At 49.1% G+C, this 22,585-nt stretch overlaps 1 protein-coding gene across 2 annotated transcripts in view; it reads left to right on the top strand.

Moving 5' to 3' along the window:
• The window catches only part of LOC114022105 (glioma pathogenesis-related protein 1), a 58,627-nt gene that overhangs the window by 14,734 nt on the left and 21,308 nt on the right, over positions 1-22,585 (top strand). The window contains exons 3-4 of one of the 2 annotated variants that reach the window (XM_043547634.1): positions 5,330-5,433; positions 12,997-13,154. In XM_043547634.1, the coding sequence (XP_043403569.1) occupies positions 5,330-5,433; positions 12,997-13,111 (219 nt within the window). In that variant the 3' untranslated portion in view covers positions 13,112-13,154. Of the gene's footprint in view, positions 1-5,329; positions 5,434-12,996; positions 13,155-22,585 lie in introns of those variants that run through there. The other variant, XM_027832835.3, reaches the window with a different exon arrangement.

Below are 22,585 nucleotides of genomic sequence, written 5' to 3'. Positions count from 1 at the left end.
ATTCTGGCAAAAATCTTTCCGGAAATGAACAACAGGGCGATTTCTGGATAGTTTGCACAATCTGATTTGTCTCCTTTCTTGAAGATGGTCATGATCATAACATCCCTAAAATCAACTGGGATTTCTTCTGAATTCCAAATCTTGAGGATTAAGATGTGAAGCTGGTGAGCCAGCCTTCTTCCATCAGGTCCAGATGCCTTATTGTTCTTCATCTGTTTGACGACTTTTTTTTACCTCGACGAATATTGGTGGGGTTCTGAGGTCATCCTTGATAGGATATTAAGGGATTAAGTCAATGATGCTTTCGTCAGCATTGGAATCATGATTCAGGAGGTCTTTGAAGTATTTCTTCCATCATGCATTGATTGAGTCATTGTCCTAAGGAGGTTGGCTCCATCCCTGGATCTGAGACGGGGTTAGCCCTTGGGTCCGAAGAGGGCTTTGATGGCATTGAAGAATCCGCTCATTTCATGGGTGTTGATGAGTTGTTGGATCTCCTTCGCATTGTTCTCCCACCACCTGTTCTTCATTTCCTTTAAACCTCAGCTTTCAGTTGATGGTGGATATATTGCTTCTGGTTGGAATTGATGTAATTCTGCCAAGCACAGAAGGCCTTGTACTTATGTTTGATCAGGTCTTGGATTTCCTGATTGTTCTTGTCAAACCGATCTTGGTGCTTCCTGTTTGAGAAGCCCAGTGTTCCCTCACACACAAAATGGACAGCCAATTTGAGCACTTTCCAGTGATCTTTGGGGTTCTCCATCTTGATTTTGATATTCATCAGTTTCTTGGTGAGGCACTGCTGGAAAAGGTCATGGTATAGTTGGGTCCTTAGGACTCTCGACATTGATCTTCTGTCTGGCTGATTTCTTCTGCATTTTTTGTTTCAGTGCGAGTTTGATGGAAATAATGGAGCAGATAAGGTGATGGTCTATCCAACCATTGTTGCACAAGTCAGCACTTTGTTGATGTAAAGTCTTCACAGTTACGAACACGGACAATGACATAGTCAATCAGATGCCAATACTTAGATCGTGGGTGTTCCCACAAGGTCTTGTACTTGTTATTTTGGCAGAATGTGGTGTTCGTGAAAATTAGGTCATGTTCTGTGCATATGGTCAGAAGAATTCTGTTGGAATTGGTCTTGCCCACTCCTTTATTTCCAATTGTGCCATTCCAAAGGTCCGAGTCACATCCAACTTTTGTGTTAAAATCACCAGGGAGTATGAGCTTGTCCTCTTTGCAGATGGCGGAGAGAATTTGGTCAAGGTTGGTTTAGAATCCCTTTTTGGTTTCATTGTCAGCATCAAGGTTGGATCGTATGCACTGTTGAGTGTTGCCTGCTGGTTCTTGGCAAGTTTAAGGTGGAGGGTCATGAGTAATTCATTGATGCTAACAGTCATTGAACTCCAGTATGCATATAACTGTGCCCTGTGTGCTCAGTAAGAAGAATATCTTCAAAAAATATTTCACATTTCCTCTGAAGCCTACAACCAACTTGTCATCACACTCAACACCAAGAAAATGTAACTACTTGACCAGCAGGCTCCGAATCACAAGGATGCTGCTCCCATAATTCAGATCAATAAAGAGACCCTGGAGAACATGGAGCACTTTTACCTTGGCAGCTATCTGTCGCAGAAAGCTGACATTGACGGGAAAATTTGACACCGCCTTCAATGCGCCAATGCAGTTTTCGGACTCTTGAGAAAATGAGTCTTTGAAAATTGTGACCTCAAGAATCAAACCAAGCTTCTCATGTACCAGGCCATTGTTACCCATGCTTTTTTGTACATGATCGAGGTTTTGGCACTGTACAGTAGATACCTCAAAGTTCTTGAACAATACCATCAACAGTGCATCCGCAAGATCTTCTGAATCAAGTGGGATGACCAATGCACCAACATCAGTGTTTTGTCCCAAGCCAAAACCTCCAGCATTGAAGCTGTGGATCATCTGCTACCAACTCCATAGGGGTGGTCACATGCTTTGAATGCCAGAGAATCTACTCCCTAAGCAAGTTCTCACAATGGAGCAATGGCCAGCGGATGAGGGGTGGGCAAAAAAAGCACTTCAAAGATACCCTCAAAGTTAACATGAAGAAGTTCAACACTGACATAAACTCACGGGAAACGCAAGCCCTCAACCGACCAAAATGGAAAAGGACCTTTTAGCAAGGATCCGAGTATTTTGAGATCCAACGGAGACAACAGGAAATGGAGAAATGGGAAAGGAGGAAAGAATGCACCACAGCCTGACTCAACAATCCAGATCTACCCCTTCCATCGGGAAATGTCTGCCCCAACTACAAGATCTGTGGATTGGTCTCATTAGCTGTCTGAAGATCCACCAGTAATAAGTAGCTATCATTTTATGGAAGACAATTATCCTTGAACTCCGAGGGATTGACCACTCCACAAACAGTTTCCCCCCTGAAGAGAGGAAATGTAGTACATGTGACAGATGTTAGCCATGTTGCTTAATGCGTTACTGGAAGAGGTTCAAACACTACAGTGATAACGTTGATACAAGAAACTATAGAGAATAGAATAGAATACCTAGTATCTGGTACTGGCTACTACCATCAGTGCTGTTTTGTGTGTTGCTGAGCCCTGTCTTGGTGCTACAGACACCAAAGAACTCTCATCCTGGGTCTTCACTGAGCCCTTCTTTGGATGTGAGGAGTAAACAAGCTTCACATTTGAGAGGGTCTCTGTACCTCAGCTTCAAATCCCCCCATCTTGGAGATGGCAGCTATTCTGTTTTTGGACCCTGAGAAGTGATGAATATTTTTACACTCATCTGAACTTAGGTAGTGACTTTGGCCAATGGGAAAAAACAGTAGGCTGGAACTCTTGGATTCACACTTAGGGGTAAAGACACCAGTTACCCAGCTTATTGGTCTGTATGGTATATTCCTTGCCCCTGCATCCCCTTCTGCAGGTGAGAATTGCCTGCTATAAAGCAGAGTTGGCTATATGACTTCCTCATCTCGGGATGCATTACCTTGTCATGTCATCTCTCACGGAGCTGATTCAAGACAAAATCACTTTTCTGTGGGTGCCAGAGATAGACCTCTTGATTATTTCCAATCAGAAATATTTCTTCTGCCTATGGTGTCTGCTCATCAATCACATTGAGCTAAAAGCAGCACATGATGAGACACCCTCAAAAAACATCTATTTTTATATCTTAATCTGTATATTCCAGTGAATGTACTCTGGTTTGCATAGCAGGAGACCTCTATCAATGAAGCTGTATCCTACACTTTGGCCTTTATACGGCACCAAGAGTTTTCACCAATTGCCAGACTGACATAACTATTTTTTATCAGCTGTCAGGACATCCAAATCTATATCCAGACTTTGGGCCTCAAGAAAGTGTGCAGGTTCTTCTAGTCCTTGGAACTTCACACACACAAATAATGCTTTACTTTGATCCAAAAGCAAAAGGTGGCTAGCCCTGCATATGCCATATTCTATATGGAAAATGTGATCTTATTTGCATCATCATCCTAAGTGATATCTAAAAAGGTGTCTGATTTCAGTTGCTTTCAGGTTACTAGCCTCTTTATTTCATCAAGATTCATTCACATCCAGGGAGGTAGGCACCATAACTTGAATGTCCAAAGGTCCTTAAGTTATCCATCTGGAACCAACCTGGGGGACTGGATAGAGCCACTTCTCCCTTTCCCTTCCTTTTTCCCCCCTTCCCTCCTCTTCACTACTCTGCACAGACCTGGATTGGCTAGAGGGAGTGCCATTCCAAAACAAGGCCACAGAATTAAGTACAGACCACCTGAGAGGGTTTGAGCCAGTGAGGAGATGGCTGGGGAGAGGCAGGACAGGGAACAAGCCTGGAAAGTTTTAGAAAGAGAAGAAAGAAAGAAGAAAACATAAGCAGCAACTCTGAGCTAGGGCAGAGACGGAGACACCACCAGAGTGCAGGAGTGCAGAGCCTGAACTAGGAGCTGCTTGGAGGAGAGCCAGCTGCTGCACTGGGGCTTGCAAAATAGGACTCTTACAGCTTGAAGCCAACAGGACAGCTGAGACCACGCAGCAAGACCCACCCTCACAATGCATGCCAGTATCAAAGTGCACAAACAGGTTTGGGGGGCGGGGTATTGGAGCAGAGCAGACAGTCAGTATGTGTCTAGCTGGCAGGGTGTGTGTGCGTCTGTGTGCTGTATACTGTATCGGGGGCAAAGGAGTCTATCTAGCCAGTGCTACAGATCCTGACCTGGGCCTGTTCTTGGCTTTGCCGGGGTTAAGTAAAAGGGCTGTTCTATTGTTAGGTGTGGTACTTGTTCCAGTAGTTAACTCTGACCCCCTCAGAGGGAGGGTTGGTGTTTGTGCAGAGATTTATGGGTGGGACCTGGGGCCCCTCATCCAATCCTGGCATTCCTCTACACAACAAACCTAGCCACAAGTTCCCTACACTATTAGGGGGATGAAATCAGGGATCAGTCCATCACAGCTCAGAGACTCGCCAGGTCACTCAGACTATGAATCACAATTCTTATGACCTAGCATATATTCAGCTACTTGGAGATATCAAAGTGTACTCAACTAGATCTCAGGCAGGTTCCATAGCATTCCCTCACATTGTTGTCATCATAAAAATGTACAAGGATGTTAAGCAAAATTCTATACATGTATCAGGTAGCTCTTTTTGGCAGCTGAGGCTTCATTTTGGAGAGCGAGAGATGCTGTCACTTCTAGTACACTCTTGACCTGGGATCCAGAGCTGATGCTTGTTTTGGCAGTTCTGCTGTTTTTGTCACCTAGAACTCCTCAGCTCGCATTCCTGGTGGTTGTACTACTCGCTAAACTCCCATAAGTGGGAATGTGCAAAGGCCATTTGAAGAAGAAATGGTTATTTACCAGTAACGAGTTTTTTCAAGATGAGCTTGTGTACATTTACACGTCACCCACTTTCCCGGAGTCTTGGATTAAGAATTCCTAAAATTAGTGAAAGGAATTGAGGAGTAGTTGGGACCACTTTCCCCTTTTTACTATGGGAACCCTACATAAGGGGAGGGGGAAACAGAGAGTGAGTGACCAACTGACACTGCTGCGTAGAAGATTCTGGAAACTTCTGGTACACGTTCCTTGATCCGACAAGTGCAAATGTGCAGAAGCTCATCCTAAAGAACTCCAGTAACTGGTAAGTAATTTTTATTTTTCTGGGTACTGTAACAGGTGGCTGTACAAAGCAAATAAATCGAAGAACTCTCATGAGAACTGAGATTCTCCTGGCTCTTAGAATAGTTCACAGTGAGCACAGTTTAAGCTTTATTTTGTAAAAGAAAAATTCTTATTTCTTCTAGGTTGTTTGGGATAATTCTCATAAGGTGGGCTGTGCTGTTGTTTTTTGTCTTAAGGCTGCAGGAGTAAGAGATGCAGCACATTTTATATGCAACTATGTACCAAGGTAAGTTATTTTTAAAACATTTTAAAATGAAAAGAGTATTCATAATATTTATTCCTCTAAAAATAAATTGGAATCCATACACATCAGTAGTTTAGTGTGTGGAATCAGGGAAATGATTCATCACTCAGTTAATGCAGGCATCTAAGGACCCATGAACTCTGATTAATGGTGCCTGGCAGAGGTTGGCTGACCCTCTAAACTGGTCAGAGGACCAGCCTACCTCTGACAGGCTCCACAAGGGAGCATGGGGTAGCTCAGGTTCACCTGGGAGTAGTTAACTGTTTGAGTAACAGGAGGTAGTTAATTAGACAGGGAAGCACTTAGGCATGATAAAAGGTTAAGGACCTCAAAGGAGGAACTCCTGAGGAGAAAGGCAGTTTCCAGAGAGAGGATCCCTCCAATAGACTGGTGAGAAACTGCCTGAGAAGCAACACTCCAAAGAGGGAGAAGAACGATGAGAGGCTTGGGAAGCCTACAGAGGAGGAGACGTAGCTCAAGGAGTGGCCAGGGACAGAGAAGGATTGGTTGTGGCTGTTCCAAACAGAGAGCCTGAGCTGGAACCCAGTGGAGTGGGTGGGCCTTGGCGTCCCCTACCTACTCCAGCCAAGAACTTTGAAGAAGAAGGCTCTAAACCCAGAAGACTTAGGGCTGTTTAGCCACCACTAGAACCATGGAACTTCCAACTCCTCATTATCTTGAAGGGGACAGAGACTATTAAGAACTTGTGCAGAGGGCTGGAAGATGAACAATTGAGTGTGATGACATAAGGGGAATGGTGTCAGCTGGTGTAGCTTCCCATCTTGCCACAAAGGGGTGCTAAGGGATAAAGGCCCCATATAATACCACCTGTCAGTAGTTTTGATTTTGTGAGCTTTGTTAGTAAATCTTACACCTTCTAACAAAGGAGGGAACTTCTGCACTAGGAGAGGCCTTACATTGTAGACTCTCTCTGTGGAGTAATTTCTAAATGCATGAACCAGATAATTGGTTCAAAGGTAGATGGGTGTTTCCGTGCCTGTAGCAAGATGGAGTGGCCTCCTTCTGAGACTGACAGGGAGGAACCACTCTCTGCTTTCTGGTGAGCAGAGCCAGCTGGGCCCACCCCTCGTGCCAGAAGTGGAGGTGCGGAACAGGAAGTATAAGAGGAGGGGCTTCCAGCTCAGTTGAGCCAAAGCAGGAGCTGGACACCTCTGCCTTGCTGCTGGCCACTGCACCAGAGACTGAGCTGTACCAACCCTACCCGTGGAGGAGGATCCTGAGGGAAGGAACGGACATCTGCCGAGTACCCCAAGGAGCTGCTGGGACTGCTGGCTGCCAGGCACCCCGAGAAGACTGAGAACCCACGAGCAACAGAGCCCTACAGACAGGGGTAGGAAGTAGCCCAGAGAAACCAGACATTACTCTTGTGTTGCTGAAACCACAGTTTGTGTGTTTCGGTAGGCTTCCCGGTGACTCAGTGGTCGGATTCTGCATCACTGTTAAGGTCCTGGACTAGGATCTGGTGGAGTAGGGTGGACCGCTACCTCCTGCTGCCAACCCCACCCCTAAGGTGGCAGCCTACCCACCTTAGGCTGGATGTCCTGCATTTGCTTGATATCTGCCCCAGCCACGGAGCTGGGCCAGAGACCACTACTGCACGGTCATGTCCAGACAGCTTGAGCCTGACCGTTTGTTGTCTGCTTCAGCCCAGGAGCTGGGTTGAAGACTAATTGCCCTGCCCTGCCCCAGTGGACCAGAGCCCTAGACTCTTTGCTGACACTTAGCCAATGGACACATTTAGCAGGGTATCAGTTACTAGATGGTGTAGTGAGGCGGAGTGGCCTCCCTCAGAGGCCGACAGGCAGGAACCACTTGAAGCTACTGCAGTGCCTTAATACACCTTCTGTCTGAGCAATTTAGGCCCATCTGAAATGGATAATGTGTAGCCCAGTCATGTTAACTGTTTTTATATAAACAAAAAACCTAATGTTTTAACTATAGTAGAGAATCGTGTTTTAACCCTGGCACAGTGCTTAGGTTAAAATATGGTCTCTTAAAATGGTCATAGTTTTTCTGTGCACAGAGAAAAAACCCTCATGTTGTAACCCAGCAGGTGAGCAGGGCTACAATCTTGTTACACAATCATATTAAAAGAGTTATTCTGGTAATCTAGACAAGCGATTAAGCTATGCTATAGTTTGTGGATCAGTCAATTGGTATTTGTGTTCCATCTTACCTCCTCAAACCACATTATTAAACCTTGAATATTTACTTTCATAAACCTCATAGGAAACTTGTAAATCTGTTTTTAATCCTTTTGTTATCTGACTGAGAAGATATTAATTTGGTTATAACAGAAAATCCTCAGTTCATTTGCAAACTGTTAGTCAAATCAGTTACCCCAAAACCAAACCTGGATAATGTGCTGTGCTCCAGTTGACTCCTCTGACTTGGCCCACCTCACTGGGCTTGAGAAATAGTCAAGAGCAGAGTCAGGGTAAAGCATAAGCAGAATAGGCACATACCAGATTTTAAACTGAATAATTTTCTTGGAAATTTCTTGGTAAAATCCTTGGAAACTGAATACTTCCTTTTGACTTCTCTTGGGAACTGTAGTCACCTTCACCTATTTCCCACAAACTCCTAGTTTAACATGTCTTCCCCAAACCTAAAACTTTCTATTACCAACCTGGTTCTCTTATGCTTATAGCATCGATCATCTTTTTGGTATACTCTTCACTTCAGAGTTCATCAGAGCCTAGCAGACTTAAATATTTCTTCTCTCCACCATCTTCTCAGCTACCAATTGGGATTCCTTAGTTTTTTTCCAAAAAGTTATCTACCATGCTTGCAAGAGCTGATGCCTATTGATGAAAATGTTAAGGTCTCACAAACCCAGCTGCCAGTATGCTTGGTAACTACAATATCCTTGTGTAGATAATGGACTATTTTAATTTGATTTTGCACCTGAGATGTTAAGATAAGTGTTAAGCAAAAATGTATGATGGGGTATATTGTGGGATGAAAACCAAAAAGAACAGAAGCTGCTGGGTTCCTAGAGGCTTGCACTCTTGGATGGAAGCTCCAGTCAGATTACCTTTTTAGAATTTTGTGGGTGTCGAATGTGAAGGATCATTGCTTGGCTCTTGAGGGGAGAGAATATGATCATAGAGGGGACTGGGGACCTAGACTGTGATCAGGAAGGGAATCATTGTTAGGCTCTTATAAATCAGGCTTTTCCTCTACTACTTATTCCACAAGGGTTACTGAAAGCTATTATGTACTATTATCTTTAATCTAGTTAAACAAAAGTTTAGTAATCAGTGGGTGAGGTTTTGAAGAGAGCTCCAGGGCCCTTGAGACAGAGTTAGGAAAAGCAGCCAGGATTGCCTAATATTTATAAGCAAGTGTCCTGAGAGGAAGATCAGATGGGTAGAAGGGCTGTACTAGTGACCCAAAGGCACCAATGTAGAACAAACTGTGTGCCCAGAAAGGGGCAGGTGGTGACAGCTTAAAAAAGGGATACCCAAATGTAGTGGTACCAATGGCCCCATTGACAACCGTTGAGAAACTTGAAGACCATACCTAATCTGTATGATCATTTTATACATTTTCCATGAATGTGTAAATTCTTCGAGCAATGTTCCTGTGAGCGCTCCACTTCAGGCGTGCATGCACCCTGCACCTTTGATCAGAGATTTTTGGTAGTGGTGCCCATTCAGCCCACGTATGCACCCTACACATCTTCATGCCGCATACTGAGGCTGTATAGGGCTGTGCGAGCAAACTGCCCTCACTTCCTTTGCCCAGAGATGGAGTTTATGTGCCTGTTTTTTTTTTCCTTTAGAGTTAGAATATACTACACAGTGTTAGTTTATAGGATTCTTACAACTTGTATAGTTATTAGAACTATTGTTCCTGTTTTCTTAGAAAAATAAAAGCTATTTAACCCCTTATCAATGGGTCAAAGGGGATGCCGGGCTCTATGAGTTTTAAAATGTGCCTTTTCTGTCAAGAAGTAATTCCCATCAGCAACTGGCATTTTCAGTGTATTTGTTGCTTGAGAGACTCATATCCCAGAAAGTGCAAGATTTACACTTCTTTTAAGGGAAGGTCCATAAAAACAGGAAAATGAAGTATAGATGACTAATGATGGAGCAAGCCTTAAGTCCAGCTTCAGAGCAGGTACAGAGAATCTCCCCTACCCCCAAACCAGGAGCCTGTAGTTCTGTTAGTGCCAGTCTACATCGAGATAAGTCGCTGAGAGCTTCCAAGGTGAAGGCAGCATCAAAACCCTGGGCTCCAGCATGCTTTAAGTACTGACTGAGACCTAATGAAGTTGTTACTGACAGTTTCCCATTAAGGAGGGGGATAAGAAGAACAGAACAGAGTTCCTCCTCAAAGAAAGCTTGGTCACTGGAGACCTCAGGCCCAGAGAGGAGTGCTATGAGGCTCTGAGTCCTTTGGCTAACGTGATGCACTATAAGACTTCATCTAAGTCCCATACCTTGGCAGTAAAGAGCATGACACTGAAGACTACTATTATGGCTACCATCAGTGCCCATGATGGTAAATAGAGTAGCCTCATTAGAATATGTGGTACCATTAGCAGCACCTCAGACAGCATCAACTAACCCTACCCCCTCGCCTGGGGCCATGGGGGGGAGGGGTCAAGCTCTGAGCCCCTTCCCCCTGCTGGGGCCAGGAAGGGGGAGGGGCTGAGAACAGCAAGAGGGGCATAGTCTCTGCTGTAAGTAGTGGGGCATGGGGCTAGCCTCCTCAAGGGGAAGCTTCACCCACGGACCTCTTGGTACCTAATGAGCCTGAGTCTCCCCTCGTTGCAACTTCCAGACACCTCTCGATACTGATATCTGGTTGGTCACCAACTGCACATGTTCAATTGAGACTCACTACTTCTCAACATCTACCGTTCAAGAAGAGGTATTGTCGCCTTCTTTACAATATGTGGGAGGGCATTCTGACTCGGAGCTTTCTGTTCAAAGCACTCAAGCTTATTCGAAGAGATGTTGTTCTCCTCTGCAGATACAAGACCTGTGCCTATCAATACTTGGGTCAATGAATGATGGCTACCTCCCCTTTGTCTTATGGTCCTTCTCATTGGCCTTATTAGAACCCATGGGCAGTGTACCTCCAGCAGTTTCACCAGGCCCCACTATTCTCACAAGAACATAAAAAAACTAGTTCTCTGGTACTTTCCATCCCTCCTCCCCACTCTGAATCAATAGATGAGACATTTTGAGGAGCAAGAGGCGAGGGCCGACCAGGAGGTCACCCCCACCCCTTTACAAATGCCTTCATCGCCTGATGAGACAGTAATGCTGCTGCCGCCACTGCCACCATCATTAGCTGATGACTTTTGGCAGTTCCAGGACCCGAAGAAATGGGTTGCGGACACACTTCAGATTCTCCTGGGACAAGTTCCCATCATAAGCTCCTGGACATATTGCATGCTTCCACTTCAGCAGGGATAGAAACTACCAATTAATGAAGCTCTCCTGGAGCCATCCAAGACCATCTGGCGAACAGGAACATGGAGATCCGTTTTAGTGCCGAAATAAAGGAGGGTCAGCTCGTGGCCAAGACATCTTTGCAGGCTTCACTTTGTAGGCCTGACTTGACATGACTAAACATGGGGGAGGCCTCATTTTTTGGAAGACAGGATTAGAGAGGTCAGTAGGCTGAAAAGGAATGTTTGTGCTAATAAGTAAATGGGTCAGTAAGCTAGAAGACACTGTCTGAGTCAGCTAAGATAAGAAGGAACACTCAGCGAACCATTTACTAAGAACAATACTAACTTATTCTGTCCAATTTAGTGAAAGGGTGAAAAGTATATAGAAGACGAACAATGCATAGACAGAGCATGCTGCACAAGGACTTGGTCCTGCAAAGTAACCAAGCCAATGTGTGATGCAATGTATATAAAGGGAGAGTATTTCTGTGTAACTTTGAAATTATAACCTGCATCGACCCTGCCCCATGACTCATTTGAATCTGATCAGCTCAGTGTAGCATTGCTGTACGCTAAATAAAGATACATGACTACTGAAGTCTAGAGTCAAACTGAGTTCTTGGGAAGCTGAGTAGAAAGAGGTCTCTGAGGGAATCCCTACACGCTTGATGCAGCGACAGTGCAGCTAGGTCTATTTCAACCACAATAGTGATGAGATGAGCTTTCAGAGTGGTAGCCGTGTTAGTCTGTATCAGCAAAAATAATGAGGAGTCCTTGTGGCACCTTAGAGACTAACAAATTTATTTGGGAATAAGCTTTTGTGGGCTAAAACCCACTTCATCAGATGCATGGAGTGAAAAATACAGTAAGCAGTGTGAGTGTTTGTGTGTGTATACACACACACACACACACACACACACACACGAAAAGATGGGAGTTGCTTTACCTCGTGGGGGGTCAGTGCTAACGAGGCCAATGCAATCAAGGTGGACATCACCCATTTCCAACAGTTGACAAGAAGGTGTGAGTATCAGCAGAGGGAAAATTATTTTGTAATGACCCATCCACTCCCAGTCTTTATTCAGGCCTAATTTGATGGTGTCCAGTTTGCAAATTAATTCCAATTCTTCAGTTTCTCGTTGAAGTCTGTTTTTGAAGGTTTTTTTGTTGAAGAATTGCCACTTAAGTATGTTATTGAGTGTCCAGGGAGATTGAAGTGCTCTCCTACTGGTTTTTGAATGTTACAATTCTTGATGTCAGATTTGTGTCCATTTATTCTTTTGCGTAGAGACTGTCCGGTTTGGCCAATGTACATGGCAGAGGGGCATTGCTGGCACATGATGGCATATCACAATGGTAGATGTGCAGGTGAATGAGCCCCTGATGGTTAGGTCTTATAATGGTGTCCCTTGAATAGATATGCGGACAGAGTTGGCAACAGGGTTTGTTTCAGGGATTGATTCCTGGGTTAGTGTTTTTGTTGTGTGGTGTGTAGTTGCTGGTGAGTATTTGCTTCAGGTTGGGGGGCTGTCTGTAAGCGAGGACTGGCCTGTCTCCCAAGGTCTGTGAGAGTGAGGGATCGTCCTTCAAGATAGGTTGTAGAACCTTGATGATGCGCTGGAGAGGTTTTAGTTGGGGGCTGTAGGTGAGGCCTAATGGCGTTCTGTTTCTTTGTTGGGCCTGTCCTGAGCTTTGTTGCTTCAGTTGTCTTTTTAACCCGGGAGGTACAGTTGACTATTAAGCATTCATCATTTAATGGCCACCAGCTCTTTGTGGACTCAGACAACTCACTTCATGCCCGAAAGTACTCTACAGCTACACTTAGATCGCTGGGGATATACACACCTGGAAAGAAAAGGAAATTCAGCAGGTCTCAATCAGCACAAAGATCCCATCCTGCTCAATTTTCCACCTTCCGCTCTGCTTCGGTGTTCTCTCTGTGGGACTTTTTCTGTTTCTTCTCTACTGCAGACTTGGGGAGGCCAGCATCACATATAAGAAAAAATTTGATCCTTCAATAAGGGGTAAAGCAATTTTTTTTTCCTAAGAAAAACAGGAACAATTCCAACAATTATAAAAATACTAATACTATAAACTATATTCTAACTCTAAAGAGAAAACAGGCACACACTAAACTACATCTCTGGCCGAAGGCAGTTGAGAAGAAACGGTGGGCGGTTCACTCACACAGCCCTGTATAGCCTCAGTAGGGGGCATGAAGATGCATAGGGCACATGTATGGGCTGAACGGTCACCGCTACCAAAGAGATCCAGTCAAAAGGCACAGGGTGCAAGTGCACCTGAAGTGGAGTACCCATACACATCTCTGAGAACTTCAGTTACTGCACAAGGTGAGCAACCTCTCTTTTCCTCTTTTTTCCCCTCAGCCTTGGATGACCTTTAGAATAAAACAAATGTCTAAATCTAGCTTACTAAATTTAAACTTGTTTTGCTCTTCTTTGTTTAATTCTCCTTCCCTCCCTCTCAGCTGCTTCCTCATTTCCAAACTATTTACTTTGTTTTTCTTCTCCTTTCTAGTGTTTTCTTCTTTTCCTCTTACTGGATTACTTTTTCCTTCTTCAAGTACTCATCCCCATTTCCCCCTCTGCTCTCATTTCTGCAAGTATTCCCCCCCACTCATGCTTCTTTCCCTTTTGTCCTTAATATCCTTCCATTCTCCTGTTGCAGATTGGAAACTGGCTGAAGGATTGTAAGTAAAAAAAGGTATGAAGTTGGGAAGGTGTAGAGTGGGGGACAGTAGGGATCAGTGTAGGTCATCTTATTTAGTATCTTCATTACTGGTAAAAAAGGCTGCCTGCACATAAATGAAATTTGCTGAGGATACTTGTGTTTTTGAAAGTAATCTAAAACCCATAGATATGCAATGGAAGAGAGAATCCTGCAAATAAGTAAAGCTGTGGGAGAGGCAATAGTGGACAACAAATTAGACCTGAGTTTGCAATGTGATAATGTAGCAAAAAACTCCATAAGGTCAATGCAATATTTGGCTGCATACATAGAGGTTAAGTAGTAGAGATAACAGACCATTTAATATGGTACTGGTGCAACAGCATCAGAATATTCCATTCATTTCTTAGCATCACATTACCAGCGAGATGGTTGACAAACAGGGAGAGCAACAACAGTTATGAGAAGACTAGATTGACAAATTATATAGCTTAAAACTACTAACAGATGTGGACATCAAAACAGTCTACAAATGCTTGAAGTGTTCAGACATTAAAGCAAGGCAGAGGAATTATTTAGGGAGGTGCGAGGGGCTATAACTATGCAGGGGAAAAAGGGAAAACTTAAGGTGAATATCAGGAAAAACTTTTCCTGATAGTAAGATCTATTAAGATGTTCAAAGACAACTTGGGACACTTTAAAGTGAACAATACAAAATACTACAAACTGTACTGAACTCTCCAGCATTGACCAGGAGAACACCTGCATCGTAATTCTCCATTTCTAATGTCTGATTTAATTGCTTCTAGTTTCTGCATTCTTTGACCTACTATTGGGGTTCTTTCTGATATCCTGGGTCTTTATTGCCACAGAATACTATTCAAAGTAGGCTCCCAAATTACAGGGACTTTTTGGCCATCATCTTTATTTTGTTCAATGTAACAAATATAGAAGGATCATGTAAAAATAATAAGACAGTGCAACATATGTAGGGGAACATAAGAGTTTGGAAAAATTGTAGACAGGATCTGTTGTGTGAGTGTGAATTTTGTAACAAGGTGTCATCTAGTGGTGGAGGAAGAAATGTTCATCCATATTTCTTATGCTTTGTCTGAGGATGGTTTGTAGTTCTAAAAATTGTAAATATCCACACTTAATTCAAATTTTCATCTCATACCTCTGAAGGCTTCAAGCCACATGGAGGGATGCGGGCCACTGTATAAATTTGAAATGCATGGTTTTAAGTTAGTAGGACCTTTGGTTCCTGACTCCTGTGTCTGTATACTACCTATTTGTATTTGAAGGATTTAACTGACTTCATGTACAAAATGCAAGATAACATACCCTCTGTACTGTATCTGAAATTAGAATTTTACTTATATTCCTGGATACAAACTACATGAAAAGAATTCAGACTGAGAATATAGATATCAACCATTTAGAGTAATGGGGAATTGTGATTACCCCAAAATAAGCATTTTAAAACCAGGAAATTCAAAGTTAAGGTTAATCTTAAAATAAATGCAAACATCTTGAGTCACAGAAATGCACAGTTAAGGCACCCAAATAGCCTTAACTCTGTCCTGTAGGAACACCATGCAATAACCATACAGTTATGATTAATGCATCTTTAGTGTTTGTAGTCCTAGATTAAATTTCATGATTTCTTTTTCTATCCACCCTCCTCCCCTCCCATGGTATCACTATATGGCAGAGTTAAGGTTGTTTGGGTCCCTTAACTGTGTCAAACCTGAGAAAAGGCAACATCTATAAGAACATGCATAATGAAAGTCTCTGTGGGGGATGGGAGGGACTGTTAAAACATACTTCACTATGAGAATACCCCACATCCTGTATGGCTTATTAAAATACTGCTTTATTAAGTGTGACAAAGTTCCTGCTCTTCTTTGGTGGGTCTTGCGCTTATTGGCGGATTTGCTCGCCTTGGAGCTTCACGGCAGCCCTCAGCTTGGCCGTTTTTCTTAACCCGCAGTCCAGGTCGACGACTCCTGCGTCTGACCAGGAGTTGGGAGGATTTGGGGGGAACCCGGGCCTGCCCTCTACTCCGGGTTCCAGCCCAGGGCCCTGTGGAATGCAGCTGTCTAGAGTGCCTCCTGGAACAGCTGTGCGACAGCTCCGACTCCCTGGGCTACTTCCCCATGGCCTCCTCCCAACACCTTCTTTATCCTCACCATAGGACCTTCCTCCTGGTGTCTGATAATGCTTGTACACCTCAGTCCTCCAACAGTCCGCATTCTCACTCTCAGCTCCCAGTGCCTCTTGCTTCCAGCTCCTCACACGCACACCACAAACTGAAGTGAGCTCCTTTTTAAAACCCAGGTGCCCTGATGGCCTGCCTTAATTGATTCTAGCAGCTTCTTGATTGGCTGTAGGTGTTCTAATCAGCCTGTCTTAATTGTCTCCAGAAGGTTCCTGATTGTTCTGGAACCTTCCTTGTTACCTTACCCAGGGAAAAGGGACCTACTTAGCCTGCTCTCCTGCTGCTGCCCTCTGGCCTGGGCTTTCTTTGCTTTCTGCCCCTGCTTTCGGCTTTCCCCCTTTTCTTTTCTTTTTGTTGTTGTTTTTTTTCCTTTCTCTGCTGTTGCTAGAGTGGTGGCCGGCTGCCGGCCGGCTGTTAGCCCCTCCCGCCCGCCCTCGGACACTGCTGCCGCTCCTGCTGAAACCGCCTCCCCGAGCCTGCTTCCCCAGAGGGGGGGGAGTGGAAGGACCCAGTCTCCAGACTCAGCCGCTTGCTGTTTGTCTGCGGACCCGTCTCCGGTCGAGAAGACTTTTATCACTTGCTCCGGCATTTCTGGAATGCAAAAAAGAAAGCCCAGAACAGACAGAGAAAAAGCCGTCCACCGGAGGAACGCTGCCCGGGGAATCTATAAATCGCCGTGGAGGGGGCCTAAGACTGAGTAACTTTCAAACTGTGCTCTCGTGTGGGGGGAGGCCTTGACTGTGTCTTAACTGTGTTTGTAGGGACACAGGGGGTGTGGCACAGAGCTGCACCCCTGATCCATCCGTGTCCTCCCAACCCCCACACTACGATCTTCACACCCCCCCCCACCATCTTTGCTGGCTGTCCAACATCTGCCTCTGGACTCAGCTGCTCACCCTGATTCCACCGCGTGGGCCAGAAGCACCAGCCAACCAAACAGGACTCTCTGGACAAGCGTACGGTGGTTCATGTGCCCCCCCTCCCAGAATTGTCCACCCCACAGCTTTCCCTTTCTACCTGACCCCAACTCCTGTTAATCACCTGCCACCGCCCCCGCTGGGGCATTGGCAATGGAGGGCACCGGAGTGACCTCCGCCGCTGCCATGCCCGTCGCCTCCCCCAGACTCTAGGGAAGCTCCCCCCAGCCGGCGGGAAAGGCCAAGGCAAGAAGAAGGGGAAGGACCCCGCTAAAACCACCAGGCCCTCCATGACAGGGACCACCCCCACTGCTGCAGCCCCGCCACCAACCATGGCATCCTCCCCCGCTGCCCCCTCCACCAGCTCTGCGGATGTCCCTCCCCTCAGCCCCCAGGATGTATGCCCGGGCGACCGCAGCCCCCCCCCCCCGCCGCCTTGTCATCTCTCCCGCCCACCGCCTCCATCAATAGCGGCCGGGGCCCCTTTCCCACCATGACAAGGAAGCACGGTGTCCGACGCCTCCTGGTGCCCGCCTCGCCCCACGTGGAGACCTACGTGCAGGCGTTGGCGAGGGTGGTGGGGCCTTCGGCCATTGTGGCGGCCTCCAAAATGTACAGGAAGGTCGTTTTCTTCTTAGCATCGGAGGCTGCCACCCAGGAAGCAGTGGAGAGGGGGTGCTTGTCCCCCTAGAGCCGCTAGAGGACCTGGGCGTCCGCCTGGTCCTGACCTCTGTCCCTCCTTTTCTCCCCAGTGCTGCCCTGCTACCCGCCCTTTCCACCCTGGGGAAACCTGTTTCTGTTATCAGCCCTCTCCCATTCGGCTGCAAGGACCCCACCCTCCGTCACATTTTTTCCTTCCGCTGGCAAGTGCAACTTTTACTGCTGTCGGCGGCGCGTGACGGAGTGGTGCTCGAAGGGTCCTTCCTAGTCCCCCACTAGGGGACCCGTTACCGGGTGTACTTTTCCACGGGGGAAGCCCGTGCTACCTCTGCCGGGCGTCGGGGCATGTCCAGAGGGACTGCCCCTTAGCCCGGGAAGGAGGGGCACCTGGGATCCTCGAGACCCGACAGGACATCGGCCCCGTCATGGCCGACGCCCCTGGCTGCCCGGTACCTGAACCCACCCCCCCTCCTCTTCGGACCACCGCTACTCCTGCTCAGGCCCAAGGGCACCTCCCCTACAATGCCCAGATGAGCGGGAGAGCCCTGCCCTCGCTGCTGACAATCTAGCGGGGCCTACAGAGGAAGGTGTGGCAGAGATACCACCAGGCATGGGAGAGAGCCTGCCCCAGGGAGAATCCTCCCTCCCTTATGCTGCCCACCGTTCCCCCCCCCCCCCAAGTCCCTGAGCCATCGCCTTTACCCCCTGACATGACCCCTGCTAACCAGCCCCCAGCTGATGCCATGGAGGGCTGGGCCCTAGTCCAGGGGAAGCGAAGCAAGCGGAAGGCTCGAGCTCTGCCTCATCTACCTGAGGCAGAGGCCCCCTGGAAGACCAGGAAAGGGGGCACCGATGCCGAACCTTCCGCCTTGCCCGCGAGTGCGTCCCATCCACCGGTCAGCCAAGAAAGACGTGGCAGCACCGGAGGGTAGTATCTCCCCTCCATGGGAGACCCTCCCCTCCGAGACCCTCGAGGAAGTCCCTTCTGTCCTGACGCCACCCAAAGCCCCCGTGAACCCCGAGGCAACCGTCGTGGCAGGTGCTGGCGGGAAAAACCCCGGGGCGGCGGAAAGTGTCCTCTCCTCCATGTTTGAGGAGATTGAGGCCTTAGATCTGACCCCGGTCGCCCAGGGGGAGGACGACCTTTTGCCAGCAAATGTCGATCTGGGTGACCTCATTCCACCCCTCTTTTCCCCATGCTCCCTCCCCTTAACTGCTGCTTTCTCTCCCACCTCCGAGGAGCCCCTGGACTCCTCCATCCGACCCGGTCACTGATGGCACCCTGCTGACGACCACCGAGCCTGCTCAGGTGACAGCCGGCACCATGCGGCCGGGGCACGAGTCGCCAGGGGCACCCCCCATTGGTGCGGAGCAATCGACTTCCTTCCCGGATGGGGGCCCTACAGAAGATAATCCACCTCCTGATGCTGTGGCCGCTAAATCCACCACAGAGCGCGCGCCCAATGTCACTGAGAGCTCCCTCCCCACCCCCTTAACTCTTGAGCCTGATCGGGAGGCTCCACCATCCAGCTGCTTGCCTCCTGAAACCCAGAACCCCGCCTCTGCCCCTGCCCCTACCCCTACCCAATTTACCTCCTGCAATGTCATTGCCGCCCCCAGGGCTGTCTCCTTCCCTTTCCCAACCGATGACCCCCAGGGAGCAGCGTTTGTGTTCTCCTGCCCCGACCCATTAGGAGCTGCTATTTTCCCTCCACCGTCCCCTATCGCCCCAGAGCTTGAGGCAGGCCTAGAAGCTCCAGCCCATCAGACACCCCGTCGGGGGTCCGCACCCTGCTTGTCCATTTTAGTGGACCACAGGGCTGCACCAAGGGCCCCGCCGGGGAACAACCGGGAAACCATAACCCCACCCCCCCCATGAGCTGCGAGGAGAGCTGCGGAAGTTTTTAGAGGATGTCTGTGGCTCCCGCAACAAGGTACAGCTTGCTCTCCAGCGATGGGGGAACTTTTCTCAAATCCTCCGGGCCACAAGGGCTCTCATAGGGGAAGGTAAAGGGACGGGGAAGCAGGATGCCGCGGCCTACTGGCGGGTCCATGTCTTCCGTGAACAATTACTCACCTACGGGATAGGTCACAGACTGCTGGGTGGCCCGCTGGGAAATGCGAGCGTCCCTGCCAGTGAGGACCCCCCCCGACCCTCCCCTTGACACTTCTCACCATCGCAACGTTGAACACCCGGGGTTGTAGGATGGCTCTCCGCAGGTCCCAGGTGCTCTCCTTCCTTCGCGAGGGAGGGTACTCTGTGGTTTTCTTGCAGGAGACCCACACGGACCCAACCGCCGAAGACAGTTGACGGCTGGAGTGGGGGAGACAGGGTCTACTTTAGCCATGCCACGGTTCGACATGCTGGAATGGCGACCCTGTTCTCCCCTGACCTACGGCCCGAGGTGCTAGGGGTCGCCGAGGCCGTGCCGGGTCGCCTGCTGCATCTCCGGGTCCGTATGGAGGGGCTCGTGGTTAACCTCGTTAACGTCTATGCCCCGACATCGGGCCCAGAGCAGGTGCAATTCTACCATCGGGCGTCCGCCTTCCTCGGCACCTTAGATTCTCACGAGTGCCTGGTCTTGGGAGGGGACTTCAATACCACCCTCGAGGAACAGGACCGCTCGGGGACCGAGCGGAGCCCGGCTGCCGCGGACATTCTCTGGGAGATAGTCGAATATCACTCCCTAGTGGACATCTGGCACGACCACCACCCGGATGACACTTCCATGTTCACCTTTGTCCGGGTGGAAGCCCATCGGTCGAGCCACTCCCGGTTGGACCGCATTTATTTATCACGCTTCCATCTCTTATAAGCCCACTCCTCCAGCATTCGGCTGGCCCCATTTTCTGACCATCATCTAGCCACTGTGCGGAGAGGCCGGGGCCGGCCTACTGGCATTTTAACAACAGCCTGTTGGAGGATGAGGGCTTCGTGATGTCCTTCTGGGAATTCTGGCTGGCCTGGGGAGGGCAGCTGTGTGCCTTTCCCTCGGCGCGGCGATGGTGGGACCTGGGGAAGGTGCGCGCCAGGCTTTTCTGCTGTGACTACACCCGGGGCACCAGCCGACGGAGAAATGTGGCAATAGAGCAGTTGGAACAGGAGGTCTTAGAGCTGGAGAGGCGTCTGGCCGCCAGCACCGAGGACCCGCTCCTCTGCGGAGCGTGCCGGGAGAAGCGGGAGGAGCTCCGGGCCCTCGAGGACCATTGGGACCGGGGCACCTTTGTTCGATCCCGCATCCACCTCCTTTGGGAGATGGATCGTGGTTCCCGCTTCTTCTATGCCCTGGAGAAAACGAGGGGGGCCAAGAAACAGGTCACCTGCTTCCTGGCAGAAGACGGCACCCCCCTCACGGAACCGGTGGAGATATGCGGGAGGGCCCGAGCCGTCTATGCAAGTCTTTTCTCTCCGGATCCGACCGACCGTGGCGCTTGCAGAGTGCTCTGGGAGGAGCTCCCTACGGTCAGCACGAGCAACCGAGACTGGCTAGAGTTGCCTCTCACTCTGGCCAAGTTCTCGGAAGCCCTCTGTCGTATGTCCACCAATAAGTCTCCAGGCATGGATGGGCTGACCGTGGAGTTCTACCGCATGTTTGGGACATCCTCGGCCCAGACTTAGTCACCGTCTGGGCCAAGTCTCTGCAGAGCGGTGTCCTCCCTCTTTCGTGCAGGCGAGCTGTGCTCGCCTTACTACCGAAGAAGGGGGACCTCCGTGATTTACGAAATTGGCATCCCGTCTCGCTCCTCAGCACGGACTACAAAATCGTAGTGAAAGCAATCTCGCTGCGGCTAGGGTCTGTGCTGGCGGACGTGATCCACCCAGACCAGACCTACACTGTCCCGGACCCGCAGTATCTTTGATAACCTATTTCTGGTTCGGGACCTTTTGGAACTCGGGCGTAGAGACGGTCTGTCATTCACCCTCCTGTCCCTAGATCAGGAGAAGGCGTTCGATAGGGTGGACCACGGGTACCTCCTGAACACTCTGCGAGCATTTGGCTTCGGACCCCAGTTTGTGGTTTTCTCCAGGTGCTGTACGCCTCCGCAGAGTGTCTGGTCAGGCTCAACTGGACCCTGACCGAACCGGTCAGCTTCGGGTGAGGAGTACGGCAGGGGTGCCCCCTCTTGGGCCAGCTGTACACTCTGGCGATTGAGCCCTTCCTCTGCCTCCTCCGCAGGAGGTTGACAGTGTTGGTGCTGCGGGAGCCGGAGCTGCGGCTGGTCCTGTCGGCGTACACTGATGACGTGCTCCTCGTGGTCCAGGACTCGGGCGACTTGGTGCAGGTGGAAGCTTTCCAGGCCATCTATTCAGCAGCCTCCTCCGCCCGGGTCAACTGGGTCAAGAGCTCTGGCTTGGCGGTAGGAGACTGGCGGCAGGCGAGCTCCCTCCCACCCATGCTTCAGACCATCCGGTGGAGCACGGGTCCGCTGTTCTTCCTCGGCATTTACCTTTCTGCCACGCATCCCTCACCGCCTGAGAACTGGGAAAATTTAGAGGGCGGGGTGATAGAGCGGCTCCGGAAATGGACGGGGCTACTCCAATATCTCTCCCTTTGTGGGAGAGCGCTGGTGCTTAATCAACTAGTCCTGTCCAAGCTCTGGTACCGGCTCAACACCCTGGTCCCAGCCCCGGGTTTCCTGACCAGCCTCCGGACATCGATTCTGGGGTTCTTTTGGTCAGGAATGCACTGGGCCCCTGTAGAGGTTCTTCAGGCCCTGTTCTCCTTCCTTCAGGGGTAGATGAAGTGTCTGCACACTCAGGTCTGCGTCTTCTGCCTCCAGGCCCTACAGAGGCTCCTTTATAGTGCAGGCAGTTCGGCATGGAGCATACTGGTGCCCGCCATCCTGCGCCGCATCCGAGGGCTCCGATATGACCGGCAGCTCTTTTATCTCTGTCCGGGAGGTCTTCCACGAGACCTCTCCGGGCTGCCGGTCTTCTTCCAGGACCTCCTCTGGACTTGGAAATGGTTTTTAATGACCAGGTCCATGGTGGCCACCGAGGGGGCAGATCTCCTCGTGGAGCCCCTGCTACACAACCCCCAGCTCCGTGTGCAGGTGGCGAAGTCCTGCTCGGTGCGCCAGAGCTTGATCCTGACAGAAGTCATGAGAGTCGGAGACCTCCTGGACTACGACCGGGGAGACTGGCTGGATCCCCTGACGCTCGCTCGGCTCATGGGGCTCTCCAGACCTCGTACCCCCCGCCGCGTACTTCAGGAG

The sequence above is a fragment of the Chelonia mydas genome, chromosome 1, assembly GCF_015237465.2.
Source record: "Chelonia mydas isolate rCheMyd1 chromosome 1, rCheMyd1.pri.v2, whole genome shotgun sequence".
NCBI lineage: Eukaryota > Metazoa > Chordata > Testudines > Cheloniidae > Chelonia > Chelonia mydas.
Note: the sequence above shows the minus strand (reverse complement) of the source record. Positions and strands in the feature narration are given on the sequence as shown.